The 27,101-nt window shown below is 38.7% G+C and overlaps 1 protein-coding gene across 3 annotated transcripts; it reads right to left on the bottom strand.

Moving 5' to 3' along the window:
- Positions 1–1,983: 1,983 nt before the first annotated feature.
- On the bottom strand, positions 1,984–27,101 carry MEIOC (meiosis specific with coiled-coil domain). 3 transcript variants are annotated; one of them, XM_089532067.1, is made up of 8 exons: positions 27,083–27,101; positions 20,707–20,835; positions 16,611–16,771; positions 13,612–13,716; positions 10,988–12,827; positions 6,962–7,096; positions 4,936–5,116; positions 1,984–3,611 (listed from the first exon to the last, which is right to left on the bottom strand). In XM_089532067.1, the coding sequence occupies exons 2-8, from the start codon at positions 20,746–20,748 to the stop codon at positions 3,382–3,384; spliced, it is 2,694 nt and encodes an 897-aa protein (XP_089388193.1). In that variant the 5' UTR covers positions 20,749–20,835; positions 27,083–27,101; the 3' UTR covers positions 1,984–3,381. The 3 variants fall into 3 exon arrangements, with proteins under 3 accessions (XP_089388193.1, XP_089388191.1, XP_089388192.1); XM_089532065.1 differs by lacking the exon at positions 27,083–27,101 and adding an exon at positions 25,465–25,661; XM_089532066.1 differs by lacking the exon at positions 27,083–27,101 and adding an exon at positions 25,483–25,661.

The raw sequence follows: 27,101 nt of genomic DNA, 5'->3' as shown, positions 1-27,101 counted from the left end.
TGGGAGTGTGAATGGCACCCATCACTCTCAAAGATGTATACTTCCATATGCTTGTGTAACAACTATACAGGAAATGCTTCCAGATTGGCATTGGAGAAACTTGACACAGGAAAGTCCTCCTGTGTGGCCTCTTGACTGTTTAAGTCATATTTATATCACTCAGGGGGTTTAGGTCACCAAATATATGGCTGTTGTGGCATATGTTGTCACAGCTGTTACTACATTAGTTTGGAGGCAGATCCAAATGATAAAGAGTCAGTTCATTTCTTATTACAGAATAATCGCTGTACCATTTTGCTGTCTTGTTTTTCTCAGAAGCACTCTTTGCTACCTTTAGCCAGTGACTGATTTCCTGTCAAGGGCTATGCTTCGTTGTGGGAGAAAATAGCCTGAAGTCAAGTATTTTTCACCCTTTCTTTCAGCCAAACCAAGAGCAGTTTGCTAAAGTTTTAATGAGAGCTTAACCCATTGTTTCTAACACATAGGTCGATGCTTATTCTTTCCTTTTTCCAGTTCTGTTGTCTTTGTATTCAGATCTCAAAACAAATTGCTTCACTGATCTCCCGGGTTCAGTTTTTGCAACTGCATTCTGTACCATGGGTGAGTGAAGTTCCTAAAACTTCTTAGCCTGGCATAAGTTGCCCATAACTGGTTTTTTGCTGGATGTTTATGGATAATGTGCTGCATCCAATTATCAGTGAGACTGGAGTAATTATCCCATTTTGAAATTGAATTTCCATTTGATTATAGGCAGTGAAGTCCTTTGGTTTCTTCTTTCTTTCAAATGTAGTTATCTGCTCGTATCATCCCATTATCTTACTAACATGTCAAGATACCTATTTGGCAGAATATATTTCCCACCTGTACCTTCTCTTGTTTTGCTCCTGCTTATTTATGAAATAATCTGCCAGAACAGTGCTAAGTGTGGTGTCCTAACAGGTCTTACATCTGTAAATATAGGTGTTAAAATAATTTGAAGATATTCTCTACACTTACTGCTGCTAGTACCCACAGGCCAAAAAGGATTGGATTCTGTAAACATGGATGGACAACTTGTAGTCCTCCAGATAATTTTGGTCTCCAATGATCCCTTACCAGTAGCTATGCTGGCTAAGGCTGATAGAAGTCTAGCAATGTCTGAAGGAATGCCAGTTGCCTACTGCTGCTGTAATTAACTGGTCAGAAAATGCAGACATGAGCCAAGAAGTATGAAGGAAAAGTACTTAATTGTAAGTGTAGTACTATGATGGCACGATATTATTTAAAGGAATCTCCTAACTTTGCAGATTTTCTTCACTTGCATTCTGTTTTATGGACAACTTGCAGGTTTGTCATACTCAAAAATACCCATTTCTCTCTTGAAGATACTGCTTAATCAAGGAAGGTGGTGCATACAATGTGTTAAAAGATATGACATTCACTGCATTCAAATATTAGATACTGGTATTTAACACTTTGAGGGGATAATTCCACGTTTCTGGACAAACACCTTTCATTGGCAGTACATCTACAGAAGAGAGAACTGTGAAGTCCTTTCCAGTATTTTTTCAAACCTCTGCAAGATTAGAAACCTAACTTGGGAAAAAAAGGTAGGCTCAAAGCTCTCTGCAGCTTAAGCTCCTGATTGATGTTTAGATTATAATGATATATTTTCCAAAGGCTAAGATAAAATATTCCCCACTTAAACCTCGGCACCTAAAACGGCTAAGGAAAGTGCATCTTCTCAAAAATTTGGGGATATCTGCCCCTCCATGGTCCCACAGGATGTATAGTCCCTCCAAACCTCTAGCTGTTGCCTGCTCAAGATTCAACAAAAGTTAAACTTTTTCAAGAGATGCTAAATATTCAAGAAACAAACTTGGCTGTGCAACTGTACAAGTACGCTTATGGTTATCCTTAGACAGACCTCAGTGATTTGACTAATGTTCTAAATAAAGATATCTCTGATTTTTGACAAGAATAGACACACTGAAATCATTTTTGCAACAAAAGCCAGTTTATTTAGAGTAAAATTAGTACAATGTTTGTTTGCATAACCTGAAACGTATCAATGCCAAACCTCAACCCATCTCTGTGCAGTGGCTAATATGGTATGGTGGTATGAGTCTGCTGCCGTGTGCAGTGTATTTTGGCAGCACAGAAGGTCATATCAGTGATCAAAATGGTCCCTACAGTTCCTGAAATCTCAATCAGTCTCTTACATCATCTAAAGGCAATTTATGTGGTTTGATTACACATTTTAGCATACCAACATTCTAAAAGCTGGAAGAACATAGATATTTAAAATATCTGTGTACCTAGCCAAAGGCAGAACAGCAAATTTTATCCACACATTATATAGTTTATCTTCATGCTAGATTGTTAAAACCCGAGATCTCCCAAGCCACATAATAACATGCTGATTTAATAAATTACCCACAGCCAATAAAAAGTAATAGATTTAAGAAAAAAAAAACCCAAGCATCCAACACTAAGTGCTAAAGTATGCAGAAGCAAACTAAGAAAACAAAATACAGACCAAACAATCTCAAACCAAACTGGCTAAACTTCAAAGGAAGTGCACTTGAGAACTACTTGATACCCTCCTTTAAAAGTAGGAAACTAAGGGTATTAAAATAATATTCATTATTTGAGTTGCAATGCAACTGGTAAAGACTCAGATTATATAAATGTAATTTGGTTTACACTTAAATACTTTGGAACAGGCAGTCTTTTATTCATATTATTTAAAATAATAGGCACAAATGATTTCAAAAGGTTATTATATTACCAAACATGCATGGTTGAATAATGGCTTTACAATAATATCACTAATTTAAGAAAATCTGGTCAATTTATTTACTTAAATTTAGATTAAGATTTCAAATCCATAAATAAGCATTTTTAAATATTTTCATTTTTTAAACTTTCATATTGGGAATATTTAGTTGTTTTCTTCCTATCTTTAGGTACTCATTGTCTAAAGAGAACCTTCCCCCCATTGCAATCAAAACTTTCTTAATAGACTGCACACAGTAATGTGTGACAGTAATTCAAATTCATTATTTGAAAACATTTACTAATGTAATCTAAAAACATATCATACAGGCAAAATTCTCATTGCATATACCTGCATTGTTGAATGGATTTAAGTTCTATTTTTAGCAGTTCAAAATATTCCAATTTTTAACCTAACATTAGATTAACCTCATCAGTATGACTGACAGCTGTTAGCATATGCTAAAAAGCCAACAATGTTAACAGCTATTCATCAGCTGCTGCACCGAGGACAAGCAGATTTTGGTTTCTTCTCACTTTAAATTTGCACAAAAAGCTTTAAATGTTCAGTTACAATATTTCCCACAGTATTCTAACACACTGTTGTCTTATCCTTATTTTTTCTCAGTGTTTTTTGGTTTCTCCCTTCTGGATCATAGGGTTGTTGTTACTCATATGTTCATAGATCTTATCTTCAGGCTGGACCAGCTCCTGTAAAGCTTTCTCCATCTCAACTGGTCCTGGTGTAGGTGTTGTTTTTGGCAAGGTCATCTGAAGAGCACACCACAGTGTAGTGCGAGCTTTGCGTGTTGCTATACACATCTCCTTAATAGCCAATGCGAGAGCAAAAACATCTGTGAAATGGGGGGGAAAGCATTTTATGAAGTGTTAAGTGTTCAAAATCATTATCATTTGGGAGACAAGATGTTTTCTGTTAATTCCAGGGACATTTGGGCAAGAATTGCTACCAGAATGGATGCAGGATTACAGCTATAAAGTATCTGAATTTTGAATGCCACGTTAAAAAGGTCCGTAGCAGGTGTCCCCAGCCCTGTGAAAGTTATGCACCTTGTCACACATAATAAATATCTGCTAGGGAAGATGAAAAATGGCAAAATTCTGCCGCTATTAGGGTTTGGACAAAATCTTCATTGAGGATCCCTTATTACAAGTGAGATCTTAACTGGTCCTCTCATCCTTTAGAGAAGCTAGTTGTGAGTCTCATTTCTTCTAATATAAATAAAAGAATTTGTAAATAACTTGATGAATATTCTGCCAGCAATCATTGTTTCAAAATATGGATCAGACAGGCACAAGGCATGAACAAGGAACTTTGTTGTTGCATACCTTGAAGTAGTTTCTGACTTATGGCAACCCTAAGGCAAACCTACTGTGGTGTTTTCTTGGCAAGATTTATTCACAGGAGATTTCCCACCGCTTTCCCCTAAGGCTGAGAGTGGGTGACTGGCCAGGATCACCAAGTGGGTTTCATGGCTGGGTGGGAAATCAAACCCTGGTATCCAGAGTCATAGTCCAACACTCAAACCACACCACCATGCTGGCTCTAAACAAGGAGCTATCAATCTACATTTGACAAGCTATCAGTGGTTCCCAAACTTTGGCCTCCCAGATGTTTTGAATTTCAGCTCCCAGAATTCCTGACTGTTGCCGAAGTTGCTTAGGGCTTCTGGGAGCTGAAGTCCAAAACAGCTGGAAGATCAAGGTTTGGGAATCACTGAGCTACATGATGCAATACCATGTGTTCGCTCTAAATCCATACAAAATCCTGATGAAATTGTTATGACAAGTACTCATGACACCTCAACAAAGAACAAGGGTTGTAAAGCCCCTGAAATGTCAGCAAAGCCTTCTCATTCGGGATGATGAACTCATGTAGAAGTCAAGGGCAATACACACTAGCCAAAATGTTTTATTTCCTAGCACAGCACTCAGTTGGCTAGCAGTCTTCAAATCATCTACTCCAAAGCGGTCAAAATTTTGCTGAATCCAACACTTCTTTAGAAATCTGTTACTAAATACACAAAATCTTAATTCTGTGGTACATGTACACATTGCTAATATTAAACACACTCCATTTCTTTTAAGGCTGTGATTAAAAACAAAAATAGAAACACTTTTTTTACTATTAAAAGAACAAGTGTTATAAGAAAAGTGCACCTCTGTCATCTTGACAGCGGGGAGCTCCTTGTCTTTGTCTATGTGAAGCATTGACAATTTCATCTTTTCTACGGGACTGCACAATGTGAATTGCTTCCAGGTGCTTATCAAGAGCAGTAGAGATATTGGCATGAAGGGGAGAACTGCGGAGGCGTTCCATCTTTCCCAGCAGAGTCACAACCTACAAAGAGTAAAAGACAGCTGTTCTTAAACTTTCAGTTTTCTTCCTGTAATGAAAAAATGTTGACCATTCCAAAGGCAGCTATAATATATAGCAGTGGTTCTCAACCTTCCTAATGCTGTAACCCTTTAATACAGTTCCTCATGTTGTGGTGACCCCCAACCATAAAATTATTTCCATTGCTACATGCAAATATGCGTTTTCCAATGGTCTTAGGTGACCCCTGTAAAAGGGTTATTCAACCCCCAAAGGGGTCCCGACTCCCAGGTTGGGAACCACTGATATATAGATTCCACTGAAGGGGCTTGTTATAAATCTGCAACTAGAAAGCACTTACACATAAAATGCTTCTGTGGTACCAAGGCAGATTTTGTATTTCGATTTCTCATATAGTTTGTAATGGAGCAAGGGTTATTTATCTTGATAGTTTAATAACATTTTGTAAAATACCTTAGATAGAGTTAGCCTCTAAATGAACAGGGGGGAAATGTCTAAAGTGGTTGTTCAATAACAATTACCATTCTTTTTACCCTTATTTACCTTTCCTAATGAGTTATTGCCTTTAAAATATCAAGCTACAAATGTCTAATTACATGCATAGATTAAATATGCACTACTTTTTTCCAAAATTGGAAGTGGCAAACTAAATTTTATATCAGCTGAACTAAACCTGACAAGCTTTTGAGATTCACAAAGTTTCCCAAGCAATATAACATACAGAATCTTAATTTAGTAGTATAGCAGAATTTTAGTGTGGATAGTTTATTACTTTAGTGCATCTGGAAGCCAATTTTCTGCCTCATGACCCTTCTGGCCTGCAGTCAAAAATGCCCCACACTAAAAGCAGCTAGAAGTTAAACGGTGGCTGTGTCCTATATAAAAAATGAATCTCTGTTCCCAGAGGCATCCAGGCGATGCAGTTCACACACCTTTTTGCCAGTAAAAAGGTGGTCCACAAGAATCAGGAGAGGGCAATGAAAGGCTATAAAAACAAACAACAGAGAATACAAGTATTTTGTTCCTTCAAAATGTAACTGGGAAATTTTGTATGTAAATGTGATTGGAACTATCACAGGAAATGTTAAAATGTTCCTCCTCTACCAAGCAGCTTTTCATGCATAAAAAGGCCATAATTTGGCCTTTTGTCTTCATACAATTCTGTGTAATTGTTTCCAGCTGTCAGTACTCCCTTCCTCTCATTTTCTTCCTCTCTTTAACAAACTTCATATTCAGGGCACAAAGTGCTATGTGAAATCAGAATCTGAAGCAGAGGTGAAATTGTCTGTTTTGGACATGCTGACTACTCGAAAGGATCAAGAAAGGTGCTGTTAGGGTCTCCTAGGATGACTTTTTATAAACACAGGCTGCTAAGGGCCTAAGATCCTTCTGAGGAGGTCAAGAAGCAGGCAAACTCCCTTTTCTTAATTGCTCCCCTGTTGCTGGCTAACCTTTGAGTACACATAAAGGAGGAAATGGGAAAAAATGCTAGCCTGACTTCAAGGGAACTGGTAGAAGTCCACCAAGGTCCTGTTCCTTGGAATTAGGCAGGACCGAAACTGGGAGGAATGATCATCTATTCCACATAGGATGAAGCTGGTTTGTATAACTACATTTACACAAGTGACAAGGAGGAACAACCAGTGTAAAGACATGTTCTTCCACTCCATGAAAAACTTGCTTTCTGCTTGGAATATTTCAGGCTTAGTGTTCTGATGTCAGAAGCAGCAGGTAAGGAGGATGCGTGCATATGGCAGGTTGAGGAACAGCCATGCTAATCAAAACTTGGACCTGGAGAGGTTCATAAAAGCCTGTCAAGAAATTGTATTTCAGTATTTAATAACTCACTCTGGCTTGTTCTCGTAATTGATCCACAATTAAACGGTCAACTCTGGATGGATTTGATGTCAATCTTGGAATTGGAGTATTGTTAGTACTGGATACCTTCTTCCCAGGATAATTCTTGGCAAGAGCTGATTCAGTCTGAAAAATACACAATAATCAATTTTTAGGGTAAATTATTCTTCTTATATGGAAGTTTGTTCTCTTTGTTCTTCTTGAATGCAAACCATGCTATCAGTTCCAAATGCAGCCAGTTTAGAAATGATGAAAAGCCTAATCTTTTGAAATTAAAAAACAAAACAAAGCAAAACGTCTTGTTTCTCTAGTGTAATGTTCAGCAATCTATTTCTACCTGTAATCCTTCTGGATATTACAAAGGTGTTTAGGCAGGTAAAAACTTACTAATGTGACATATGGTGTGATCAATGTACTAGGCCAAAAATAGCAAAAATATTTATTCATTTTCTCTAGAAACCTGCTATATTAGTAGTTCCATGGTGCTTATTATTGTTGCCAAATTCACTTCAGATAATACAATCTAACATTACACAAGGTACCACTCAAATCAACTGTAATAAGTAGGGACTTTTGATCCCTTACTTTGCACTAAGCATTTTCAAAATGCCATTCAATTAGGAGTCCTGTATAGCTAAGAGGTTTACATGCTGTCAGAGTAATACCCATTGGCCCAACAGAAGAAATCATCTTAGTCAACTGCAGAAACAGGAACTAACTAGTTAAAATATACTAGGTTATCATTTAATTTGGATATTTCCTACTGTCAAGAAACAATTGACATTTTTAAAATGCTTAAGTTGGAATTTTTAGTATTTAACATAATTTCTGAAGTTATTAAGTTATCGATTACATAAGAGACAGTTCTAAGGAGTCAACAGTTTTTACATTTCCCAGTTTATTCTCCATCCAAAGCCTCTTTTGCCTGGATTTTTGCAAACCTACATCTTGCTTTTTGTTAGCCCTTCAAGGTGGAAATAACTGTAACAGTATTTAAGTGACAAGATCCAACCACTTATTTTGGTTCATGATTAGAGTATGAGAGTTTAATTAGTTCCAAGATTTAAAGATTTTAAACCGACAAATAGTGAGGACAATGTAGAAGGCAGTGATCATCTTTGCATCCAGGTGATTCGCCTGCATTCTTCACCAAACACTCCATACAAGCACCTCATCTAGCACTGAATTCAGAAGCTTTTAGGCATGGGACTTCTGCAGGGATCCCCATGGAAGTGGGCAGAATGTGGGGGTAAAGAAATGAGATTATAAGGGATGAAGAAAAAGAAAGCAAGAGAAGGCTGGGGTGAAACAGAAAAGGACATTCTAAAAAAATCCATACATTTGTTTCCTTCTGTCCAAAACCCCAAACAGGATGCATGGGAGTAAAATCACGGATGGCATTTTCAGCTTCATTCTAGTAAGGCTTTAAGTGCAGATATGGTAGACTGCAATTCAGTGGCTGATTAGTAAAATGCACATCCACAATCCCAAATAAGGGACGTTGAGCCTCAGATAAAGCAAAGAAATAGACACTTTAAAAAGATAGGAATGGGGACTTCTCAGTATTGAGTGTGAGGAATTTAATTAAATAAAGTCCAGGGTGAACTCTCTGGAAAAGTTCAGTATGAACATACAGACATTAGGAGATGGCCTGTGTATGGGAACGTGGTAATACTCTAATGAATGTCCCATGAAACGTGACAGCATGTTATATGGCAATGAGGATGGCAAACAAAATGTACTTTTTCACAACTGCGCAGTAAAAACGTCTCACATAACTCTTACAGGTTATTGTTCTGATAAGATCCAGTGAGGTATGGTATAATATAGACCCTTGGAGGAGCTGTGTGATAGTTTTTCAACATTTTGAAGATAAAGAGCTTACATTCGTATCAAACTGAACTTCAGAATTATTCCAAGTCCTGTCATAGGCTGTAGGATCAATTTTTGTAGCCTGACAATATTAGGAGAGGGCATGTTAAGGTTAGACTAATACCCTCCTAATTCCTGCCCCTCTTGACTTGGGAAATTTATCATGCATATATTGACTAGGTAAATGCATTGCTACAGGGAGTAGAAAGTTATGCCTACCACCTTGAGAAAATGGTGCATTTCCCTCTTGAAGAACTCCTCAGACCTGGAGGATTTAGATTATTACTGACAGTTGCAAATATCCCATTCCTCGGTAAAGCGAAGAAGAAAGAAATGTTCAATCTGCTACAGATGTGACAGAACAAAGCACTTTCCCTAGAATTAAGACCAACTTGTTCATCTTGACTGATGATTTTCTTCAGAAGAGAGGTGGGGGAAGTTGTCAATACAACTGACCATGATATCCTCCTGGAATGGTTCAACTTATTAGGAGTAGGACCTGGTGTATTGTAGTAGTTCTACTCCTACCCAAAGGCTTCCTATGAGAGTACTGCTGTGGGATTTCTGCTTGTGCGAGTGGAGTCTCACAAGGTTCCATCTTGTCTTCCTTGCTCTAACATGTAAATGAATCAAATTCCTCTGGGAATTTTTAGAAATTATTATTATTATTATTATTATTATTATTATTATTAACACCCTTTTTGCCAAAGATATTAGACTTGAATAAAAATTGAAAAAACAGAGCTATGAAATGTCTTGACTTTCTGATTTTCCTGCATAATTATATAAATCTTACTATATAAATTATAATTATATAAAACTGTCAAGCAACAACACAATGAGTTATTTATCATGCGAAAAGTTTGACATTACAGCATTATCTTCTAAAAACAATAGTTACATAAGACCTAAGATTGTGCTAGAATGACAAAAGATGTATTAGATTAAAAGAAGAGACATAAATTGTATGACTTTAGAAATTGATATTTAGTCATTTTTTGCAAAAGGAATATATTTTATCCAAATATACACTATGATTTTTAATAATCTAAAAAATAGAATGAAATTAATGAAATACAAGTAGTTTTAAAGTCTGATGATTAGTTACCACTTTACTACTTTATAAATAATAACTATATCACCTGTAGTTGGACTGTCAAGTTGGGACTGTTGGGCAACAAATCCAAGCAATCAAATAATGTGAATATTAGCTCTCAAGCTAGTAAAAACAAAAACACTACAGCCGCACATAATAATTATATGAAAAAACAAGCATTTTAATCATTCCATGGGTTTTATTTGATGAAACATATTATGATCTTTCTGTCTGCGATGACTGCTTAGAATCATAGCATCGCAGTTGGAAGAGACCACCAGGGCCATCCAGTCCAACCCCTGCCATGCAGGAATTCTCAATCAAAGCAATCCCTTAGAGAAGGGCTGTAACATAGTGACACTGCACTTGTTTTGCACACAGAAGGACAAAGTTCAGTTCTTGGCAATTCCAGGCAGGTCTGGAAAATTCTTTTCTGAACCACAATCAAAATAAACAATGCTTACCTGTATGGATCAATAACCTGACTCATTATAAAGGCAATTTCCTATATTCCTAATTGATCATGTTTTGTGCATAGTTTCTTAACTTTTATATATCTCCAAGCCACAAATTGAATCTTCTCAATACTAGCAAGATGTATAATATACATCCTGTAATGACAGTGCATGTTTGCAATCTCTTGTGGTATTTTTAATGGTGTTTTGGACCAACGTCTGGGTGAAAGGCATGTGTTACTGTCATAACATTATACCCAAGAATGATACTTTTACCCATAGGAATGAATAGTTACCATTCACTTCCATGAAGGAAAGCAGAGCAATGAATGCTGGAATACCACTAGGGTTGGGAATAGCAGTATCATCTTATACATGCCTATCCAAAATATGTTTTAAGTTCAGTGGGAGTTGTTTTCAGGTAAGCATGTACAAGTTAAAATGTTTACTTGTTAAAGACTTAAAATGTGCTCCTTGTCTCTAATGACTCCAGCTCTATTGCATAGTTCACTCAGCATATCAAAACCTTTGGAACTGCCAATATTACATTTTCTAATGAACTATTTTCTAATACGTATAGTTTTTCCTGCTTACCTTTTTCCGTTCTTTTTCCAAGGCTCTCCATTGTTCATAACATTCTTCCAATCTAATATGAAGCTCACTGGCTGACCCACTTCGCGTTTTCATTGGTCTTTGAAATCCAAATGTTGGCATGAAGCCAGTGAAAGAACTGTCTCCATACATCATATCATTAAAATAAGGATAAAGGTGACTTAAATCATCATAGGAGAACAAATCATAGGAATCCATCAGCGGAATAACAGAATGCCCAAAAGGATGAGTGGGTTTCAAAGGAAATCGGTTTGAATTAAGCTGGGGGACACTTGGGCTGTGTCTTAAGTCACCCATCATGAAACTGTTTGATAAGCAAGATGTCTGAGTGCGGTTCATACGGTTAACAATGTTGTTGTCTCCACTTCCTTGCCTATGGCTACTGAAGTGGCTTTGAGACTCCAGTAAGTCTTGGTAAGTATTCTGTGACAGTCCTTCTAGTTTTTGCCCTTCATCTGTATCATAATGTCCATTCTGTGGCTTAACTTGAAAATTGTGCTTGTTTACATTTTCAATGATACCATATTGCTGCGAATAATTATCACAAAAACCATTTGGTGGCTTAATTTTTTTGTCAATAATGGACTCAAAAAGGCTTTCTTCTCCTACCTTACCCAGTCCTTCTGTATGACTGGCAGACTGAACATGGTCCACAGTACTGCCATCACTGAAATCAAAATTGGAAAATGCAGTGGGGGGTTCTTGGCAATATTTCTGGAGCAATAAATTATTGTTTAATGTCACACTAGTTGATGGCAGCTGGGAAAAATCATAAGAATGATTGGAACCTTTGGAACCAGCAGGTAAATTATTCAACTTTAGCAAGGTGCCTTGATTCCGAATAGGGACAGAGGAACTGTTTTTAGTCTGTAAATTGATCCATGTTGGTCTGATATTTGTGCCTGATGAAGTTGATACAGGGTTTGTTGACAAGATATTCAGTGATTTGAAATACTCTGAATTTTCTGCAGCATTTGTAAAATCACCACTTCCTGGGACTGTTGTATGAGACTTTAGGGGAAAATCTGGTTTTAAACCAAAGTCAGGGGTAAATGAACATTCATTCACAAACTGCTTTTCTGAAATTAGTCCTGGGGTTTTTTGAAATGTAAAATTCTGCTGTTCTGAAGAGACATCTTCCATTTTCTTTTGGACAGCTGTTTTATTTTGAAAAAGCTTACTATAATTATCTGTGTCTAATGCTGATAGTTCAGGTGTTCCAGTTGGCATTTTTTTACTCTCTTGGATGCCGTAAGTTGGATTTTTATTATGTTTCACTTTACTGCAATGAGAATAATCTAAGTACCTACCAAAATCAGCATTTTCACCATATCTAGTAATTTGTGAAAGCAACATCTCAGCTCTTTTTTGTTGCATGTGTACATCATGTCCCTTCGGACTCACCTTATCTCTTCCATAGGTGTAAGAATCTGCTCCCGATTCTTTTATTGCTTCCAAAAGACTGGTTTGTGGAGTAAAACAGCCTTTCACATATGAGTAGTCCTGGAACTGTGATGCTTTTGAATTCTCATGGGTCTGAATATTGTAACAACTGACATGATCGTTCCTTGAAGGGTACAGCCATTGCTCATCAAGGTCTATATTCGTGAGCCCATTATAAAGGTCATCCACTTTCTGTTGCAAAGTTACAGCACCAGTATGTAGGTACTGTTTTTCAGATACTGGTAAAGTTTCTCCTCCATAAAAAGCTTGTTGAGGAATGACTCCATCTACTGGCCTCTTAGTTTCTGACAAATCAGGATGCTCTGTAAATCTGGTTGTGTTCACAGGCCATACAGATTTTAAATTGGAGGCACATGCCCTACAAGAATGAAATACAAATAGTTGTGCAATTTTACTTGGTTTTTATTCCATTCCATTACTTTTACTTTTTGTTTGTTCCACCACCAACACCTTCTAAGGGCTATTAGTGTAAACTGAAATTGTAAACTTAGAATCAGATACATTTATCAATCTAGTTCAGACCAGATACATTCAGGAGGGTAGGCTGCAAAAAGAATCCGTGAGGACTGCATATAGCTAGCACATCTTATTTAATATACTTAATCTAGTGGGACCTTGGTATCTGTACATTTACCATCTGCAGATTTAAGCATCTGTGGATGGCAAGCTCCCATTGTCCCCAATGGCAGTGCATGCACATGGCCGTGCCATTATGGACAATGGGATCTGAGCCATGGATTTTGGAATTTGCAGGAGGGAGATCCAGAATGGATCCCCATGGATATCAAGGTCCCATTGTATAATGTTTTGAATAATATAATACGCTGTCCAAAGTACTTGTTAAAACACAAGGAAAACAAAAGTCAAAATTTAACTTTTAGGGAAATATATACTGCAGCCTTTGCAGGCTTCCTTCTTTGATCCAGGATTACTTTACTGAAGGGGTGCAAAATCAATGTCCCCCACATGTTTTGCATACAAGTCACCGTCCCTCACCATTGAATCAAGCTGGCTAAGACTGATGGAAGTTGGAGGCCAAACATCTGGAAAGCCCTGTCTTTGCATTACTGGCACAAGGTCAGTGGAAAAGGTGGGTGTATATGATATATGCTGGTGCAATCTATGCATAATATTGTACTAACCCTTCAGCAAAATATGACTGTGATTTATCTTGTTCTTCCAAGATGTTAGATACAAGTCCATATAAGTCTGTTTCACTACCATAGTCACTTCTTTCTGTTTGAATCCTAAGATAAATAAAGTAAAGTAAGATTTGGTTAAGAATGTTTGTCTTTATTCAAGGATTTGCTTTTCTAAATCTTTTTGGGCTATATTATTTGCATAAAGTATATCTGCATATCATATTCTGGAACTGCAGTGTTTTATCAGATCTCACAGGTTTGTAGGATATTTAAAAGCTAGTGCAGTCAAGATTTAAAAAAAATACTGGTGTAAAGGAGAATGAAGAACCAATATCCACATTGTTCTATCCACTTGACTGTGCTTGCTCCTTAGGAGCTGAAGACCCCCTTCACAACCAGTGTTGGAAATTCTCAGTATTTATAATACATTGGATACCAAGAAACATTGTTATTTCAGTTTAAAAATCTCATTATTACTACGAATGTTAATATATCCCATTTGCTGATGAGCAAAATCTACAAATGGTTAATTATGTTACATGTTTCACCTTGTACTAGTTTGATTGCAACTAGTTTGACTGCATAGAATATGTTCATTTCTTTTATAGGCAAGTCTTTGGGAGAATTAGAGAGCTTAGCACAGGTATTTTATGAAATTATAGTAATAGTAATATAGCAGTGTTTTTTAATCAGCTTTCTCCAACCTTGAGCCTTCCAGATATTCTGAACATCATGATGCTTCACCAGTGGCCTTAAGAGCAGAGGCAGATATGGAGTGTAATCCAAGACATCTGGATGGCACCAGTTGGAGCATTTTATTTTAAATGAATGAGCTTATAAATCTCAATGTAAGAATGACACTTCTGTGCACATTTTCTAAAAGGATTCCAAATGTAATGTGTTAAAACTAACAGCAGTTTCTTAAACTGCAAGATACCCTCATTAGTACTTATTATTAAATTAACAGTCATTTTTCTGCATTACATACTTTTTGTGAACTGCAGCAGTAATAAAATTGTCAACATAGAGGCTGTGTAGACCACCCCTAAGGGGCAGCCTGCAGCTACCTCCAACTGCGCCAGATCGGGGCCATGGCAACTGCACACTACAGCCCCGATCTGGCCATTGCAGGGTGCAAAAAGGAGCTGCAAAAAGCAGCTCCTTTTTGGTTGCACCGTGTAAACGCAGTGCCAGAAGAGAGCTGTAACACTGCATGCTGTGTGGAGTGACGTGCGGTGTTACACCGTCATAAGAACAGAGTCAGGGTGTGCATCGTATGGATGCCATGCCCCGACTCTGCCCCCAGTCTGCACAGCCCCCAAGTGACTAAGATAAAATCCATGTAGAAGAGGAAAATTACCAATATCATTGAACAAGCTATCAAAAAGGCAAAAAAAAAGTGCCAGAGCAAAAATGTGTGTGTATGTAAGAGACCTAAATGAAATCTAGATTAAATCCATGTGCTTTAGAGCAATAACTGACAGAGTAACCTCCTCCTAGTTATTACTAGCAATGTCAACAAAATTATCTCAGATAAGCCTCAAAAATGAATTCAAAGGTCTCAGAAAACCCATCCTGAAATGAGATTATATGCCCCAAGTTTCCCTGTGCATACAAATCTGTCACTCTTCCTACACAAAGCCATAGCTGCTGCCACTCATTGCCTCAAGCAATGTCATAGAAATAGCAATAGGAAGTAAAAATAAATATTTTTCCTCTTCTGATTTGGTCCTCTCCTCTGGCTTTAAAGTAATGGAGTAATGAAACACAGTCTATGGTGGGATCCAATAAACTGTAGTTCTCACAATTCTTGCAATGGCAACAGCTTTTGAAAGAGTTACAACTATGGTAATCCACAGAATCATAAAGTTGGAAGAGACCATAAGGGCCATCCAGTCCAACCCTCCTGCCATGCAGGAACTCTCAATCAAAGCATACCCAAGAGATGGCCATCCAGCATCTGTTTAAAGACCTCCAAAGGAGACACCACCACTCTCCAGGGAGTGTGTTCCACTGTTGAACAGCCCTTACTATCAGGAAGTTCCTTCTAAAGTTGTGGTTGAATCCATTATACAGTGGGTCCTTGTTATCCACTGGGGTTTGGTTCCAGGACCCCCCCCCCCACCATGGATAACAAAATCCGTGGATGCTCAAATCCCATTAAATACAATGGCACAGTGAAATGGTGCCCCTTATAAAATGGAAAAACCAAGGTTTGCTATTTGAAATGTGTACTTTTTTTGGAATATTTTCAAGCCGTGGATGCTTGAATCCGTGGATAAAAAATCCCTTGATAAGGAGGGCCGACTATACTCCTTCACTCCATTAGATTAGGTGACTGACAAAGGAAAGCAGGACCAAAGGCAAACAAAACCACCTTTCAGTTTTATTACCACTACTACTTTTGCGCTTAAAAGAGAAGGAAAGTTGAGTGGCAGCATGTTTTTGCAGGAGAGTGACACAATAGCTTTCGAAGCCTTTCCTTGGGCCTGAAAATTCTTCCAAGTTTTCCTGTTGCTTCTTGAGAAGCCAAGGAAAGCATTGGATCAATTGGTAGAGAGCCTTGAAAGGTTTGTCCATCTCTCTAGTTCCCAGCTGACCCAGACTGAAGTACAAAATATGACAGGAATAGAGCAAAATGGCTCATCTTAAAATTGTACCTGCACAACGTAAGGAACAATTTGAGGAAATCCAAATTAAGTAACAAAAGAAACTGACAACAAAAGCAACTGAATACAGCCACATTCTGCATTGGAAGTTTGGCCTGAGAGCAGCATTTTGACTTCAAATACAGAATGTGGATGGATTGTGATGATGAAAAACAATCCAAAAGTCCTCCCAGAAAAATCGTCTTGCTTATCCTTGGACAAGGGTTTTTAAGAAAAGAAAAGAAAACTGAAGATTTCTGTTCTGAGGATTACTAGTGACACAATCAAAGCAAACAACCAGTTTACCCTATAATTTTCTCTTCCCACTCATTTAACAGTGAAATCATGTACCTGCTCTTTACAGTAACCTGAGAACTAGGAGGTTGTTTAATATCATCTGCATATGTAGACCATGGCACATAAAAAAGAGAAGAGTCAGCATGGTTCGAACATTCAGAAGCTGGAGAAAATGAAGTACTGTATGTCTGCCGTAAATCTACATTGTCTTCAGTCTGTATTTTAAACGCAAGAAGAAATAATTTAAAAATAATGTTATTTAATTGCATCATCACAACTTGTTTCCTCAACTGAGAATAAATGGCTTATATGAGACCGGTTAGGACAGGCAGGTCCCCATGATTAGGCATATTTGCACCAGTCAAATATGTCCAATCATACAATACAAAAGGGAGTGAATCCAAATCAGATAATTATTTCCTGATCACATTCTTGGTTCACATTAAGGCATCAATCTCTGATAAATTCAACTCTTACTTTAAAACTGCTAATATTATTTATGGCCACAATCCCAAGGATAATATCCCAATGTTTTACAAATTCTGATTTCATTTTTCCAACAATAGGACATAATAGTAAACTATAATTAGTTTTCAAATTACTTTCTGAGGTAATAAGTAATTTTGATAACTGAAGAGCATTTATAGTTGATAATGGGTTCAGCAAAATGTTGTACAGTAGCAGAGAATGTGAACTGTTTATCCAAAGTATATTACATTTCATTTAGAGGATTTATACCCCTCTCTTCTGCCACAAAGGCTCTCAGAGCACTTACAAATACTTAATCAGAGTTCCCTGCCCTCAGAATAACAATATAAGAAAGACATAACACAAAAGGAGAAAAGAATGGCAGTGGAGAAGGGGATCAAGTCCAGCAGATACTGCTGGTTTTTCTCCCCCTCTGAGGCCAAGGCAATGGCAGTTCAAACGGAGGGAGGGCATTTCGGATTGCAATCTGATCAGATTTCATTTATTTCTCAAGCATCTAGTGTGTTCCTAATTTGTAATACTTTGTGCACCCTCTTTTTGCAACTAAAATTGACACTTGCGTTATATGATCCTAAACCAGCAAACACGATCCACTAGTAGGTTGTTTACTGGAGGCATAAAGTGTATTTTATAATACATTCAAAAGCTTAAATAGATGTTGCATTGTACACAAGGTTCACCTACTCTACGGGGCAACAATTTATGCAGTCTTTTGCTTTTCCTGTGGGTATCTTGTACAGACGTTGCAGGCCTGTTTTTCAAAAACAAGTGAATGTGTGATACTGCATAAAGATCACTGATTAGAAATGAAATACATGTCCACCATAACATGTCATCCTGCAGCAGCCATACCATCAAGCTGCCCAAGTGTTTTTCCATCTGAACATTTTAAGACTTTTAACCTTATGAACTACTAGTATCTACATTTTCTTCTTCTTCCCACTTCCTCCCCTTTTGCTTGTGGGCTATCACTTTCAGAGTGTACTCCTGAGGGCAGAAACTATCTTTCTACCGATTATTGTATTTTTTGGCTAAAGTATGGATGAAAAACATAGCTCTTCAGATGCTATTAGACTGAAGCTCCCCAGTCTCTCAACATTGGTTATTCTGGCTAGCACTGATGACTCACACTCCAATATCAAGAAACCCAAATGATCCTCCCCCATGGGCTAAAGGTTCAAGTAAAAAAAATTATGTACATAAATTAAGTTTATAATTCTGAAGTAAATTTTTCAATTTCCATGGATTTCCATTCACACACGCTAGCATTTACAAAAAACAATAATAAAGTATTTAAAATATTTCTTTAAAGTGACTAAATTTAGAACATAGCAAGTTACAAGCCTGTTTATCAGCATCAAACCCTTAGGGATCTTAAGAACCATAAGTCATCTTCCAACAGTTTCTACCAAATGCTAAGAAACAATGCCTGAGCAGAGAAGACTCTGCCAAAATCACTTTCATGTTTAGAAGAATTTTTGAAACTGCTTTGTGTTTAAATGTTATTATGAACAATGCAATTATAGATCAACTTGCTCCATCCACTTTATGCAAGATCTAATTACTAGAGCATCTAAGCATGTTGATATTTTTATATGTCATACTGACTGAGAACAATAGATTTATCAGACTTGCTTTTTTTAAAAAACTGCACAGCTATTTGTAAAGCAGACTGAGGAGCATAAAAATGTTAGCTGTCCTGAAACTTAGGTTTAAATGAAATACAGTATGCCTTCCCCTTATGCGGGGATCCATTTTGGATCCCTCTGCGTAAGGGGAAATCAGAGTATGCTGAAGCCCCTAGGAAGTAATGGGGCTCGCGCCTGTGGCATGCAGTGGCTTTTAGCATATGCTGTACTCATAACTTTAAAATTGTATTCAGAGAATATTGCAAGGCTATGTACTCCTCAAGACACTGCTGTCACCACATACAACTACAGTGGGCCCTTGGTATGTGCTGGGTTCAATTCCAGGAGCTCCTGTGGATGCCAAAATCTGTGGATGCTCAAGTCCCACTGTATACATTGGTGTAGTAAAATGGTGCCCCTTCTATAAAATGGCAAAATCAAGGCTTGCTTTTTTGGGATTTTTTTCCTGAATATTTTCAGGCATGGTTGGTTGAATCTGTGGATGCAGAATCCATGGCTATAAAAGGCCAACTGTATTTTTCCTCCATCTCTGTTTTTTTATATTTCTAATGATCAAATACAAGTTAACATGTTCTAACAATTGTTATTGTTGTAAAAAAAGGAATAGGAAGTTTGAAGTCCTCTGGAGATTGCCAGATTGCGATTCTCTACAGACCCAGGCAGCAAATTCTTGCTAAAATGTTGGGAGTTACAGTTCAATAACATCTGGAGAACTGCACAGTTGCCCCCATGATAGAATTAGAGCATAATAAATTTCCTTATTGATCAAATTAAATGTTTACATAGTTTTATGCAATAGTTGACTAAATGTATCAGGGAAGTCCACAATTTGGCAGGGGGGGGGGGGACAACAGCCCTTCCCTGCTGTTGTGATCTGTCCCCAGAAACTGATACTCTGTTGCATACTTCCGCTGAAGCGGGAACATCATCATCATAATCATAATTTTATTCATTAGCCTTCATGGCTCACCATACCAGAAGGCACAACACAAAGTAATACAGCAATTTTGGATGCCCTTTTTTGGTGTAGTAGCTCACTGAAGTTCAAAGATCAAGCTCAAACTATTGTATTCACCAAAATATTTGCTACTTCTGCTATTGATGCCTTGTGAGATCTGGCCCTCAACAGTTCCTGAGCACCCTGGTAATCCATATAACCCATTCTAAAATTCTTGCAGAGGCAATACATTAGTGGAGTTATGTTGTATTCAAACAAGAGATGTTCACATGTTCATTTATCTCCACTATTAAGACTCAGATAACTCTCCCACCTATTTTTCCTCAAAAACAATGAAGTATGTTTATAGTTCAGATATGCTGAATTCTTCTTAGGTTCTCTGAGAAGCTAAGTATCATCAAATGAGAACAAAAACTGAGTACAGAAGAGTCATAAAACAGAAGGGAGGCATTTCATGTAGGTTTGTTCCTAGTATTTCTGCATACAAAAACACACTGTACACAGAGTACTGCTGTCTGGGGTATCATCACATTACACAGATGTAGAACAAGGACAGAAGTGATAAACTCAAGAGTAGTGACTGTCTCAACAAATCTAAAATTTGATACCCTCTAAACACTTCCCAAGAAAGGGATAAGGAGGGCTCCTTATCTGTTACTCTATGGTTGCATCCAACTTTAGTCATATTTAGAGCAGACTCACTGAAATCAATCGTGCTTAAGTTAGTAATGGCTAATGTGAGTTCCACTAGTTTCAATGGATCTACTCCAAGTATAGCTAAATGCAGATGTGAGCCATTATTACTCAGATACAGTAATCATATGAGAATTGCTAATCAATTTCAAATCCAGTGTTTACTCTATACAGTCTGTATTATCATATAAACCATTTTATGGCTGTTTAATGCCTCATTATCATAGAATCATAGAGTTGGAGAGACTGCAAGGGTCATCCAGTCCAACCCGCTGCCATGCAGGAAATCTACATCAAAGCATCCCCAATACTCTCTAGTGAATTTCTGAAATTAGATCTAATAAAAAAAAACTGACTGAACCTGCAATTTGTAGCAATCATAGAAGGAACTGCAACCTGTCATGATAATGTTACTGAACACATCCGTCAGTCTTCCACTGGGCTCTGTACTATTCAAATACTGGCTGGTGCCTCTGAAAGTTACTTTAGGCTAAGACAAAACAACGAGAGTAGAAAGACAAACAGTTAACCTACGTCTAAATTGTCTACATGTAAAAACTATTTATTTATTTTTAGAGTTGCAACACCAATAAGTTACAGTGCAGTGAATTTTCAGGAACTGGTCTAATAAAGAAAAATCTGTCCCACTCCGTCCCACAATAATGTACATGAAGAATAGACAGAAAATTACAATTGGTTTTCCTATCACCCAGACTGCACAAACTCTAAGCAAGATTGTGTAGAGTCTGAGAGTATTTCACAAAGTGAATTGTCTTTTTGAAAATCCAACCTTTATTCAAAAACCCATATCCATCCCACAATGCATAGTAATGCCTCTCTAACCAGTGTTTCTCACAAAGAAACTACACTCATCCCTCCCGATTCATGGGGGATCTATTCCAAACACCACCCCACATGAATCAGAAATATTGCAGATATTCAAGCCCCATTGGTTATAATGGTAGTGTGTTCCTGTGCATGGGCGCACACAGCATTTTATCTCTTGCTGCTTGCCATCTGCAAAGGACCAAAACTACAGACCCCAAGTCTGTAAACGGGGAGTGACGAGTGTATAAGAATCCATACACTGAAAAGAGCGGACAGGCAAGTAAAAGTGAAAAACCAATGGTTCAACACAAACAAGTACATCTGGTGATAAAAGTGTATGCTACCAACTTCATTCTCAGTTTCAAAGGTGCTCCAACCTTTTCATATAACCAAGTATAATTCTGGCACTGCAGGGATACGAAATCTACGTAGTTACCACTTCTAATTTTACACCCTCTTTACACCTATTTGCTTGCTTAAACTTCACAGGCCATGAGGCACAGCTCCCTGTGTCCCCTTCTACTTTCTTGTGTTCTTGTTGTTGTGTGCCTTCAAGTCGTTTCAGACTTATGGCGACTCTAAGGTGAACTTATCACAGGATTTTCTTGGCAAAATCTGTCCAGAAGGGGGCTTGCCTTTGCCTTTCTCTAAAGCGGAGAGAGAGGGTTTCCACAACAGAACATACATACTTTTCTCCTTTGGCTTCTAAATTTTCAGTTCCCCCTTCCAATTATCCCTTCTCCGAATAGCTGTTTTACCCTGTTCTGTTTCCCATTCACTGGTCACCAACTGCCTGAACAGCCAGCGTAATCTCTTTCCTTCTCAAATCTCCTCTCAGTCTGGAGACATATAGAAACAGTGTAGAGCTGATGAACTGAAGCTCAAGGGACCCCAGTCCAACTCCCCACTGAGCCATGGTCAGGGTGGCCAGATTTCCTAACCACAAAGAATGACTCTGGAGACCAGGATTCAATTACTATCTCCACCATGAAACCATTGGGTGATTTTAGCAAGTCACACTCTCTCAGCCACAGGGAAAGGCCATGGCAAACCTCCTCTGAACAAAACTTGCCAAAAAAACCCCATGAGAGGTTCCCCTTAGGGTCACCATAATTCAGAAACAACTTGCAGGCACACAATGGACGCACTCTGGTCACCCTCTGCAAATGACAGGAGAAATGAGTCTCCAGGCCAGAGTAACCAGATATCCTAAGCACAAAGGGGGACAAGGCACCACAAAAAACAGGACCTACGAGAAAAATGTAGGGCACTATCAAATAAAACCTAAAAAAACCCTCATATAAATCCTTGCTCCTTAGTCATCCTTAAAATGGAGGGCATTATGGAATTCCTCCTGGACAGATGCCTGAAATGTAAGACATGTCCTGGAAAAGGAGGACATCTGGTCACCCTGGCCATGGTACTAACTGCCTGACCCTTGACACATTCATTTCCCTGACCTATTTCACAAGACCGCTGAGAGGTAAGTCAAAATGGGGCCCAGAACTGCATCCACACTGCTGAAATAATTCAGTTTAACACCATTTTAACTGCCATGGCTCGATGCTAGGGAATCCTGGGAATGGTAATTCTGTGAGACACTTATTCTTCTCTGTCAAAGAGCTCTGGTGCCACAACAAACTACAATTTCCAAAATTCCCTAGTACTGAGCCAAGGCAGTTAAAGCAGTCTCAAACTGAATTATTTCTGTGGTGTGTTTTGGACCTTAGTTTAAGGTTCAAAAACAACACTGCAGGGTATACACAGCTCTGTCCCCTAAAAGAAGAGACTGGCAACGAGAAGAATACCACATCATTGAGCCATGGCAGTTGTTAAAGTGGTTTTATATTTTATAAAATATAAAAACACATTATATATATTTTTATTTATTCCTATCCTTTCCCCCCCCCCCCCCCTTTTCCATGGAACTCAAGGCGTTATACCTTGATATCCTGGGCTGTGTTTGCACTGCCAAAATAATCCGGTTTGACCCAACTTTAACTGCCATGGCTGAATGCTAGGGACTTCTGGGAACTGTAGCTTTGTGAGACATCTTGCCTTCTCTTTCAGAGAGCTCTGGTGCCACAACAAACTACAAATCCCACAGCATTGATCCATGGCAGTTAAAGTGGTTTTATATTTTATAAAATATGAAAGCATATTCCTATCCTATCCCACCTCCTCCCACCCGCCCCCATGAGCTCAAGCCGATATACCTGAGCTGCATTCGCACTGGCTAAATAATCCAGTTTATTTCCCAGTGTGGATGCAGCCCAGAAGAGCAAAGTACAGTAGGACCCTGTTATCCACTGGGTTTTGGTTCCAGGATCCCCTATTGAATAACAAAATCTGTGGATGCTCAAGTCCAATTAAATTCAATAGCATAGCAAAATGGTGTCCCTTGTATAAAATGGCAAACTCATGCTCTTTGGAATTTATAATTTTTGGAATATTTTCAATCCATGGATGCTTGAATCCATGGATTTAAAAATCTGTGGATAAGGAGGGCTGACTGTATTATATTATTATCATTATCAACATTTATTTATACAGCACAGCGCTTTACATAGTAAGGGTCAAATGAAATAAGAACATTTTAAAACATCAATCTGCTGTCTGTGTGTTTTTGTTGAATGATATTGTGTATTGATTTCCTATTATATTCCATTTTCTAGAATGTATGCCACTGGCAGGTCCATTTTATTTTATTTTAAAATATATATTTTTATTAAGCAAATTTCCATTACATACATAGACAATATTAGTGACTACAACAACTACATCTACAAAGGAAAGAAAGATACTGGGAATGATCCAAAGGCCAAACTGACCAAACAGTTTCTGTTTGCTGTTTTTAGTTAATAGTTATTTTATTTTTAGATATTAAAGATAAAGGCAATATAATATAAATATAATATAATATAATGAATAAAAATAAATAACAAATTTGAATGAGTTTCAGTATGTGTTCTCTCTCTCTCTCTCTCTATATATATATATATATATATGTCTACTGTCATTGTCTATGTCAAATTTGCAGGTCCATTTTATTTTTCTTTATTTTATTCTATATTATGTACAGCTCTGTGTAAACCTACAGTGCTTTATAAATAAAATTTAATAAGCATAAGAAGTTTAAAAATAAAGAATAAAAACCTGCCAAGAAGTGTACAATCTAAAACAGCAACATTACATGATTAAAATGTCTCTTAAAAATAACACTAACTAGTCTAAAAATAGACTGAAGTAAACATCAGATTAAAACAACCAGTAATTTGGAATGCCTCCCTATACAAGAGTGTCTTCAATTCAGCCTTAAAATTAGCCAAGGAAGTAACACTATGGGCCCGAACACACAGGCCAAAAATAAAGCTGCTTCGGGTCACTTTGGAGTTAGGCTGTTTAAATGATGCATGTGTCCTAAGAGTCCAGAGGCCACGCCAAATCCACGCTCCAGTCCTAAGGACTGGAGCGCTGCTTCTGGCCTCTTCAGATGAATGTGTCATTTAAACAGCATACCTCCAAAGTGACCCAAAGCAGCTTCATTTTGGCCTGTCTGTTCAGGCCCTAAGTCTTACTTGTGTGGGGAGGAGATTCAAGGCATGAGGAGAAGGGGTGAATATCGCCTTGGGTTCCCTGATGGAGAAAGCGCAGGATAGGAGTAAATAAAAATACACTTGTCCCTCCATATTCGCTAGAGTTAGGGGCACAAGACCCCTGTGAATATGGAGAAGCCATAAGTAACAAAAACACCATGTTTTGACCTGAGAGGACACCTCTCTAGGAATCTCTAAATCCTCCAGTGCAACTCTGTGGTCAACATCAAACACTGACCATAGAACTGCACTGGAGGAGCTACAAAGGCCTAGCAGAATATTCTCTCTAGGAATCTCTAGGTCCTTTGGTGCACCTTTTGGCTAAAGTTGACCATAGAGTTGCGCTGGAGGACTTAGATATTCCTAGAGAGAACACATTAATCAGATCCTCATAAACCGAAGCCATAAATCTGGAGGGATGAGTGTACTGCCACTGAGGGAACTCTAACCCAGTGGTTCCCAACCTTTGGCCCACCATTTGTTTTGGACTCCAACTCCCAGAATCCCTAGCCATCTTGGCCAGCAGTGGAGAATTCTGGGAGCTGGAGTCCAAAACACCCAGAGAGCCAAAGTTTGGGAACCATTGCTCTCCCTTCCTCAGCCAGCTGTATCTGAAGAGAAAGGAAAACCTTCCCCCCCCTCAGGCTACCCGCATTTGCTGCTCCCTTGGACCCTTCCACCCCCACCTCCCTCACCTCCATCCCTTTCCCTACACAGCTCTAAGGGCGCCTCTCACTCCCTGGCTTCAAGGGAAACCACAACAGAGAGGCCTCCCGCCATGACGGAAGGAAGGGAGCCCAGAGCGGCTCTGGCTCTGAGGGGGCAATGCAAGGGGGAGGAGCCACCAAGGCGGCCGTTATCGCGCTTGACAGGGAGGGGGAGGGGCGGCCCACAAGGAAGGCGATGCTCGCCTCCCCCCTCCCAACCTCGCTCACGCCGACACGCGATTGGTCAGCGCGGGTCGCGACGCAGCCAATGAGAGGCGGCGGATTCCCCTCGCACTCCCCCTCCCCTTTTTTTCCAAGTCTCAAAGCATCTATTCACGCACGAAGAACCCAGCTCTCCTCCATTGGTTAAGGATCTTTACTCTGAACCAATCAGAAACGACTACTTCTATAGGCACTGGGAGGCTCCCGCTTCTGATTGGACGAGAGGCCTCGCACCCAATTGAGAGAGAGAGAGAGAGAGAGTGTGTCGCTCACTCTCCATCTATGAAGAAAGTGGACGGGGGGGAAACACGAGAGAGGACATTGATTGCACCCAATCAATGTCCTCTCTGGTGTTTTTCCCCGCCCACTTTCTTCATAGATGGAGAGTGAATGACACTCACTCTCTCTCTCTCTCTCTCTCTGAATTGGGTGCGAGGGCTCTCGTCCAATCAAAAGCCAGCACGGGTTGTTGTTGTTTTTACCCGGAGATAAGACAAAGCGTTCTGAGTGGTTGAGAGCCCTTTCCCGCTCGGAAAAAAAGTAGACTGATGATGATAATAAAGATGGTGGGCGGGGCTTCACCAGCGCCTCAGAAACATCCCAGTTTGACAGGGCTTTAACTGCCACCACGGCGATGGAATTATGGGATTTGTAGTTTGTTGCGGCGACAAAGTTCTCTGACAGAGAAGGAGAAATGACTCGCAAAACTACAGTTCCCAGGCTTCTATAGTACGGAGCCTGTGGCAGTTAAAAGTGGTGTCAAAAGTGGATTATTTCTGCAGTGAGAATGCTAGAAATGGAAAAGTAATGGCCTAGTGGTTTGAATGTTGGGATTATTATTATTATTATTATTATTGTTTATAGCCCGCCTTCCTCGCAGTACAGGGACTCAAGGCAGCTTACAAATCTAAAAGTCCCAAGTTAAAACACTATAAAAATACAAGTTTAAAAAACTATTAAAACAATTAAAAACATTACATTATTACAATTTAAGTTTAAAACTCTTTAAAACAAAAATAAAACCGGTTCAAGTCACCACACACACAGCCATGACCTTGGGAGAGTCACACTCTCTCAGCCTCAGAGAAAGGCAATGGCAGACTTCCTCTGAACAAATCACGACAAGAAAAGTCCCATGATAGAGAACCAATCATGTGGTTTTCTTGGCATGGTTTCTTCAGAAGAGGTTTGCCATTGCCTTCCTCTGAGGCTGAGAGAGTGTGACCTGGGGGTTGCCATCTCTCAAAGACTTGAAGGCACACAACAATAATAATACAGAAACAAATGGTTGCAGGTCCCTTCAAAGCATGAGGAAAGGTTAGGACCTCTGACAGCAAGGGAAGAAACAGAAAAGGAGCTATGAGGTGAAGTCAAAAGAGGCGACCTTTGCTACATCCACACTG

This window comes from Sceloporus occidentalis, unplaced genomic scaffold (assembly GCF_023333645.1).
Source record: "Sceloporus occidentalis isolate IW3139 unplaced genomic scaffold, rSceOcc1.0.p SCAF_7, whole genome shotgun sequence".
Taxonomy (NCBI): domain Eukaryota; kingdom Metazoa; phylum Chordata; class Lepidosauria; order Squamata; family Phrynosomatidae; genus Sceloporus; species Sceloporus occidentalis.
This window is presented reverse-complemented; position numbering and strand designations above follow the sequence as displayed.

Bases quoted from the DNA above. Each gene is read 5' to 3' on its own strand.
- MEIOC (XM_089532065.1), bottom strand. The intron at 13,717-16,610 runs GTACATGATTTC...TATTTATCTTAG, and splicing joins CAGGTTACTGTAAAGAGCAG to GATTCAAACAGAAAGAAGTG. The intron at 7,097-10,987 runs GTAAGCAGGAAA...TGTATTTTTCAG, and splicing joins TGGAAAAAGAACGGAAAAAG to ACTGAATCAGCTCTTGCCAA.